General features: G+C 38.1%; 1 protein-coding gene and 1 long non-coding RNA gene across 5 annotated transcripts in view; one reads left to right on the forward strand and one right to left on the reverse strand.

The window, feature by feature from the left end:
* Window positions 1-788: 788 nt before the first annotated feature.
* The window catches only part of LOC145721835 (uncharacterized), a 112,857-nt gene continuing 104,829 nt past the window's right edge, over window positions 789-8,816 (reverse strand). The window contains exon 4 of the mRNA XM_081822028.1: window positions 789-2,291. Within this exon, the coding sequence (XP_081678154.1) occupies window positions 2,272-2,291 (20 nt within the window). The 3' untranslated portion in view covers window positions 789-2,271. The remainder of the gene's footprint in view (window positions 2,292-8,816) is intronic.
* LOC115937496 (uncharacterized) overlaps window positions 2,055-8,816 on the forward strand; it is a 59,451-nt gene continuing 52,689 nt past the window's right edge. For all 4 annotated transcript variants that reach the window (XR_014145761.1, XR_014145760.1, XR_014145762.1 and 1 more), the window contains exon 1: window positions 2,055-2,328. This is a non-coding gene — a long non-coding RNA (uncharacterized LOC115937496). The remainder of the gene's footprint in view (window positions 2,329-8,816) is intronic.

Raw genomic sequence — 8,816 nt, forward strand, 5'->3', positions numbered from 1 at the left:
TTTCAAAGCATATTAAAAAGCTATGGTAATCAAAAGAGTATGGTCCTGGCATAAAGACAGACTTGTAGAACAATTGAACAGAAGACAGAGCCCCAAAATAAACACATGCATATGGTCAACTGATCTTCAACAAGGGTGCCAAGAATACACAATGGAGAATGATAGTCTCCTCAACAAATGGTGTAGAGAAAATTGGACAGTCACATGCAAAAGAATGAAACTGGACCACTATCTTATACCATACACAAAAATAAACTCAAAATGGATTAAAGACTTAAACATTAGACCTGAAACTGTAAAACTCCTAGAAGAAAACATAGGGGGAAAGCTCCATGACATTGGTCCTGGCAATGATTTTTTGGAAATGAGATGAAAAACAACAAAAGCAAAAATAGATGAGTGGAATTACATCAAACTAAAAATCTTCTGCACAGCAAAATCAACAATCAATAGAGTGAAAAGGCATCCACAGAATGGGAGAAAATATTTGCCAACCATGTATCTGATAAGGGGTTAATCTCCAATATATTTAAGGAACTCCTATAACTGAATAGCAAAACAAAACAAAACAAAACAAAAAAACCCTAATAACCTGGTAAAAAGGTTATTGGGCAAAAGACTTGAACAGATATTTCTCAAAAACAAAACATATAAATGGCCAACAAGCATATGAAAGATGCTCAACATCACTAATCATCAGGGAGATGCAATCAAAATCACAATGAAATATCACCACAGCTATTAAGATGGCCACTGCTATAAACTAAATGTTTGTGTGCCCCCCCCCCCAATTCATATGTTGAAGCCTAATCTTTGTTGTGATACTATCTGAGGGCAGAGCCTTTGGGAAGTAATTAGGTTTGGATGAGGTCATGGAAGTGGAGCCCCCATGATTGAATTGGTGCCCTTATAAGGGGATGAAGAGCCCAGAGATCTCTCTCTCTCTGCCATGTGGGGACACAGTGACCAGACAACCTTCTGTGAATCAGGAAGGGGGCTCTCACCACAGAACAAATCTGCCAGTTCCTTGATCTTGGTCTTCTAAACCTTCAGAACTGAGAGAAATAAATGTTTATTGTTTAAGCCACGCAGTTCATGGTATTTTTGTTATAGCAGCCTAAAATGACAAAGATAGCCATTATCAAAACAAAATAGAAAATAACAAGTGTTGGTGAGGCTATGGAGAAATTGGAACCCTTGTGCAACTGTTGGTGGGAATGCAAAATGGTGCAGCTGCTATGGAAAACAACATGGAGATTCCTCACAAAATTAAAGATAGAACTACCATATGATCCAGCCCTCCCACTTCTGAGTACATATCCAAAAGAAATGAAATCAGTATCTTGAAGGAATATGTGCTCTCCCATATTTATTGCAACATTATTCACAATAGCCAAGAGGTGGAAACAACCCAATGAACATTTATTTATTCACTGACAGATAAATGGATAAAGAAAATATATATGCATGATGGAATATTAACCATAAAAAAGAAAGAAATCCCGTCATATGCTACTATTTGGATGAATATTGAAGACATTATGCTAAGTGAAATAAGCCAGTCACAGAAGGACAAATATTGCATGATTCTGTTAATATGTTACCTAAAATAGTCAAACTCATTGAAGCAGAAAGTAGAATGGTGGTTGCCAGGGGCTGGGGAGGGGAAACTGGGAGTTGCTACTAAATGGGGATAAAGTTTCAGTCATGCAAAATGAAACAGTTCTAGAGATCTGCTCTTCACCATTCTGTCTAGAGTTAACAATATTATACACTCCACTTAAAAATTTGTTAAAAGGGCAGATGTCGTCCTATGTTTTTACCACAATAACAATAATTTTTAAAAACCTACTTTAATTTCCAGACATATCAATATCCCCAGCAAAAAGAGAACCCTGCATAGGAAAAAAATAGGAAAGCTGTGGATTTCTACCATGGCCGTGGATGCGCCAGACTTTCCAAATAATCTTGCCATCTGGAAGCCCATTCTTGGTCTTTAAAGTATTTAAAGGCTTTGCAAAAGTGCTCATAGGTGAAACAGCAGGAAGCATCTACAACCATCTCAGAGGGAGCCTTCTGCTTCCAGGAATAAAGTCACACATTCACAGGTGCTTCCTGTTTTTTCAAACACCTTGCCCACCTTTTGCACACCAAGCTTGCATTCTGCAAAACGTGAGCCCAACAGGAAGCTGCCTGCAAATTCAGGTAGCTTTTCTGATTCTTAACGAGGTCTTGAATATACTTGCAGAGAAATGTCAGCAAAAACTGTCGTCATTTGGAGAAGAACAAGTCTGGAAGAAAAATACACAGAGGACTAGCACCAAGAGGGTGAGAATATTTTTCTGTGAAAATGCTGTCTGCAAGTTACATATTTAAACAAATATATGTATTTTCTTTATGTTTTGGGTTCCTGTGGGTGGAATTAGGAGAACTCACTGCATGTGGGTGGCGTCTGTCATTTCTCTGTTGTGAGGGAAGGAGTGGAAGAAGGAAGGTGAAGCAGAGAGTAGGAAGGAGAACTGGATGGCTGTAATGCCCCCAACTAAGCTCAGGGGAAGAATTACTGGAAGAATTTTTCTATTTTGGGATGCTCACAAGCTTGTCCTGAGATTTCAGAGCCACCATTTTGAAATGAGCATGAAGAACATTGATTAAATTGTGATAGTGTTCCCAGTAAGCTTTGATTAAACTATTCTGGGTAATGTCTTCTTAACATGGTCAGAGGTGGACTTGGAATAAAAATTGCAGGCTCTGTACTCAGTTTTCAAATGGATTCAGAGAAGTTGTTCAAGGCAATAAATGACAAGTCATGTATTATAGGTAATGAATAATCTTGGGTAATAGATTGATTATTTGTAATTAAAATTCAAAACTGGAGAGATTAGTCATTTCTAGTAACAATATTTGTTTAGCTCCCAATTTATATTTTTATATTTTCTTTTGTTTTTTCCATTTTTGTCCAACCGTGTTATCAAATTAAGTTAAATTGCATAAATGTTTTTGTTTATTAAATTGACTCTTTGATGCTCTTTTTTTTCCACAATGAAATTAAGATCAATAACCACAAAGGTAAGCTGCTTCTGGTTAACCGGCAAAAAGGCTGGATGGGAGAATTTTCCTCTTCTGGGATTCAGACAAGTGTCTGTAACCTACACCGGTGAGAATTGGTCCATATACATCCTAGAAGACCACACTTAGCAGTAAATTAAAGGAACAAAGCTAAGGTTGGTTAATTTCTTTTTGCTTGTAATAACAAAGATGAAAACACATGAACATCTTATATAACAAACCAAAACTTTCAAATACATTTTATTTGGAAAACTTTATACATCTAAGAGTTTGAAAAACAATGATTTTTTTTTTTAACTGCAAAATCTCTCCTACACAAGAATTTATTCCTCTTTCAGCTGTCTCATATAGTTTGGTAAAGCAGCGTGTCACTGTGGGAGAATATCTATTGAGGATCTCAACATGTAAATGCTATCGATTCAAAGAAGTCCTTGTGCTGAGGAACCTGACTTCCTCTCTGGACATACATATAACACGGTGCAAAACAACAAATAACGACAAAGGTAGGCAGGGTTCTAGTCACTTCTATTTGGTTCTATTGCTTACTAAATGTCTCCGGGTTTCTCATCAGCAAAATGAGAAAATTGGATTAGGTATTCTCTGAAACCTTTTCTGGCTTTAAAATGTATTGATTCTTAGGTTTTAAGAAAACCTAGAATAGAAGACAGCACATGCTAAGTGTCAGATGAGTGGCTATATTGGTTCTGAAAAGGAAGACATTAAAAAGGCCTGGAACAACTGGGATGAACTCTGCAGACAGAGATCATGAGCTGCGTCTGGAAAAGGGGCAGGATCTAAAAAGGCAGAGAGGAGAGGCAAGAGTCCCCAGGCTCACTCAGCAGATAAGCGGATGCTCGAATATGGCTAGATTCAGAGGATGTTCAAATATGGCCAGATGCACATCTGAGTACTATAGATAAAATCTTGTTTCTTGCTGCCTTAACATGCAAGGTTAATAAAGGTCCCTTGTAGAAAAGTATCGCAGAAAAGAAAGAAAACCTTGTAGAAAAAGTTTAGTAAGTTGAGACAGATGTTCTAATAGGCACAGTATCCTCAGAGGAGAGCCACCAAGATTGGCTGGATTTTCTTAAATTTTAATTTTAATTCTAATATAGTTAATATACAGTGTTATATTAGTTTCAGGTGGACAACACAGTGATTCAACAGTTCTATAAATCTCCCAGTGTTCATCACAACATTGTGCTCCATAATTCCCATCACCCAGTTCACCCCCTTCCCTCTGGCCACCATTAGTTTGTTCTCTGTAGTTCAGAGTCTCTTTCTTGGTTTCTCTCTTTTTTCCTTTGCTTATTTGTTTTGTTTCTTAAATTCCACATGTGAGTGAAATCATATGATATTTGTCTTTTTTTAGACTGACTTATTTCGCTTAACATTATACTCTCTAGCTCCAACCAAAACAGGTCAGCTACATGCAAAAGAATGAAACTGGACCACTTCCTTACAACATACACAAACATAAACTCAAAATGGGTTAAAGACCTAAATGTGAGACCTGAAACCATAAAAATCCTAGAAGAGAGCTCAGGCAGTAAAGACTCTGACATCAGCCCTAGCAACATTCTTCAAGATTGGCTGGATTTTAAAACCAGAGCTCTCTTTTAAATAGTTTAGTGTTCCTTAAAAAAGTGCAGAAAATATGTCTTCTGGAACAAAAACTATGCAAAATCATAGGCTAACGGGACCACTGGCTCTAAGCAAGGGAACAAGTCACCAAGGGTAAAAATGATACTACCCAACAACTAAGAAAGCGGCAGCTTCCTACTTTCAAGTAGGTCTACGTGACTCCTGCTCTTTGCTCTCTGACCCCATTCTGTTCTCGCAATCAGTTCCTTTATGATCTCTCTTGCTTCCAGGCCAACTCAGGCTGTATGGTCAACTAGAATTAGCTCCCACGACCCCATTTCTTTGTCCATCTGCTATTCAACGATCCCATTCCTTGCTCTCCCTAATTCTACTCCTAAGCGACTGAGCCCTGTTGTAGAAAAGTGGAACTGTGCTGAGTGTGCCTTCCATATAGAGTTCTTTTTAACTCTAATTAGACTATCATTGTTATTCAACCATTTTTAAAAATTCCTCCATAATCACCTTCTTAATCCTCAGATTCTTACTGTTCTACCTTCTACTTCCTAAAGGTATCTTTTACTATCTTTTTCTTTTACTTTCTAAAGGTATCTTACCATCCTGTATCCTTGAGAATTTTGATGTTCCGTGATACTTTCTCAACTCTCCCTATCATTTCATCTCCAGTTTATGCCGTATCTTCACCCAGGTACTTACTTAGCTAACATTTAAAACATTTATGACCTCACTGATATGAGGAATTCTTAATCTCAGGAAACAAACTGAGGGGTGCTGGAGTGGTGGGGGGTGGGAGGGATCGGGTGGCTGGGTGATAGACACTGGGGAGGGTATGTGCTATGGTGAGCGCTGTGAATTGTGTAAGACTGTTGAATCACAGACCTGTACCCCTGAAACAAATAATACATTATATGTTAAAAAAAAAAAAAAGAAGATAGCAGGAGGGGAAGAATGAAGGGGGTGGAAATCAGAGGGGGAGACAAACCATGGGAAACTATGGACTCTGAAAAACAAACTGAGGGTTCTAGAGGGGAGGGGGTTGGGGGATGGGTTAGCCTGGTGATGGGTATTAAAGAGGGCACGTTCTGCATGGAGCACTGGGTGTTATATGCAAACAATGAATCATGGAACACTACGTCAAAAACTAATGATGTATGGTGATTAACATAATTAAAAAAAAACATTTATTATGATCCAGGCCCTTATCTACATAATATCACTTAATCTTTTCAACAATGTTGTGAGGTAAATACTATCATCTCAGTTTTACAGATGAGTAAGATGTGTGCCCAAGATCATTCAGCCAGTAAAGAACAAAGCCAGGATTTAAATTTAGGCAGTTTCAGCTCAGAGGCTGCCTGCATTCTATTCCCTCACCCTGACAGGAAGTGGGGGAAGGGTATGTGTGTTTGGATGGGGGACAGGATTTGAACATCCATATATATATATGATGTCATATCCAAGACTAATCTGTCTCTTCTGCCTCTGCCTTCTATCCCATCCTTACTCACCTACTCAAGGACTTTGTATTTGCTGTGTAACAAATCACCTCAAAACCTGGTGGCTTAAAACAACAATCGTAGAGCATTGCTCACAAGTCTAAAGGTAGGCTGGATATTTCTGCTCGTGTGGGCCAGTTTGGCTAATTGTATCTGTACTCACTCACATGACCAGCTGGAGACCTATCTGGGACTGGATGGTCTAGAATAGCCCTACTCACATGTCTGGAAATTGGCCTGATGTCAACTGGGGTGACAAAAGTGGCTAGGCCACGTGTCATCATCAGAAACATCCAGGGCCTGTTCACATATTAGTGATTGCAGAATCCCCCCCCACCCCGCCCCCGCCTCCAAAGGGCCAAAAGGGAGCAAGCCTCTGTGTGCAATCACTTTACAAGTCTCTGTCTGCATCACGTGTGTTATTGTCTCATTAGTCAAGCAAAGTCAGGGTCAGGCCCAGAGTCACCAAAGGGAGCCACAACTACAAAAGCCTATAGATTTTGATGCATTAATTATATACTACCCCTTCTCTTTAATCCATCCCTTTCCACTGACTCCTTCCCTTTATCTGCCAATTTGGTGGACTATACTCTGTTCTAGAAAACCTCCCTTCAATCCCATTATCCCCTGAGGTATTATGTAGCTGAGTATTAGGGACTGACTACATCACTGAAAGTTCTCTGAATTAACTTCCATGTAGAAAACAATGATACTGAAAGGATGAGGTAGTTTAAAAATATACAATAACCACAATAATTGTAAAGAACTTAGACTTTTATTCAGGGAGGAATACTATTTAGAAATGTTGACACAGGGTGATAATAAGAAAGCAGACTTTTAGTTGGTTATATTTGTTTTTAAGTTCTCAATAGACAATGCACCCCTCACTACCTGTGCCCGAGAAAGATGTTCCCACTGCTCTGTCCTTGTATGCCAGTGCTCCAGAATCTTTCTCCTGAGTCTTAGCAAGGATGCAAGACATCTCACCTTGAAGTTTCATCTTCATTTATACCTCATTATGTTAAAAGACAAGACTAAAAAAGACCCTACTTTTTCTCTGGCTTTCCCTAAGCTCTACTGAAGGGCATATATACTTTTAGCTTACAAGATAGTACATAACTGCTCTGTGATTTTCCAGCACTGTGTGAGAGTTTCCATTGCTCCACATCTTTGCCCATACTCATTATTTTAATCTTTTTCAGTTTAACAGGTATAAAATAGCATATATTTTAATTTGCTCTTCCATGCTATAAAAGCCTTGTATGCTTCATTGTAGAGAATACTCAAGTGAAGTTTTTCTTTTATTTTTCTTGCTCCATCCCCCAATCTAATTTCTTTTAGGACTAATCTAATTCCTTTTAGTTTGTGATCTTTTAGCCGACAAATTAGTCACCAGTTTTTTCTGGGTAAATATATCTCAAAACAGGTGTTTGCTTCACACAGTAATAGAAAAGGGAAATTATTTGCCTAAGTAGAGGTGATAAGGCTGTGCCAGGTCTAAGGTTGTGAAAATGTCTCTTGATTCTGTCTCCAATTTTCATTCTCTTAAGTCCTTCCACCAGTTGGTAACCACTGGGAGCAGCCAAACAAAGCACTGCGTGTAAGGTTGTATTTGTGATATTCGCAGCTTGGCTTAAGAAAATGAAGTTGCTGTAAGTCTGATAAAGATGTACTCCTGTCACTTTCCTACTCTTGCACAGTGGTGAGGGATTTCAGACATGAACGGAGCTCCACTGGACTTGAATTATTTTGAAAAAAACCTCAGATAAGCACCTGAGTTCTGGGGCCTTTTACAAAAAAAAGAACTTTATATTTTAATTCCAGGATTTTATTGAGAAGATGAAGGTTGTTGCTTCCTTCCTTTAGAAAATCTCCCTCTGTATTTATGCAGCTCATGATTGACTTTCCGCTCTTATTCAGAGAGCATACAAGCTGGTGTTCAACTCAGTGAAAGCATCAAAATATCCAGCAATGTCAGATCATTAAATAGAACATTATACAGTTATCGACAGACATTATAAAACCTTTTTAAAAAAGTCATTGAAGAATCTTAAGTGATCTAAAAAATGTCCATAATATAAAGTTGAGTTATTGGCAATATATATATGTAATATGTGTAAAATATATGTATACACACACACACACACACACACACACACACATATATATACACATACCAAAATATTAACAGTGGGTATCTTTGAGTGAAGAGATTATGAATTAGTAAACACTTAAAAATGGATTTCTGATTTGCAATAGTTCTACCAAAAACATGTATTGTTTTTATAATCCAAAATGATTAGAATAAGAAGTTATTAATAAAAAAGATAATGTGGCAAAAGTTCTGGGAAGACTTAATCTTATACTGTAGAAGCTTTGAGGCAGTGATATATACACTTATTTTCCCTTTTGCTTTCTTTTTTTTTTTATTCTTATGTTAATCCCCATATATTACATCATTAGTTTTAGATGAAGTGTTCCATGATTCATTGTTTGTGCATAACACCCAGTGCTCCATGCAGAATGTGCCCTCCTCAATACCCACCACCAGGCTAACCCATCCTCCCATCCCCCTCCCCTCTAGAACCCTCAGTTTGTTTTTCAGAGTCCATCGTCTCTCATGGTTCGTCTACCCCTCCGATTTCCCCC

Source organism: Leptonychotes weddellii, chromosome 5, assembly GCF_054177405.1.
Source record: "Leptonychotes weddellii isolate Sample4059 chromosome 5, ASM5417740v2, whole genome shotgun sequence".
NCBI classification, from domain to species: domain Eukaryota; kingdom Metazoa; phylum Chordata; class Mammalia; order Carnivora; family Phocidae; genus Leptonychotes; species Leptonychotes weddellii.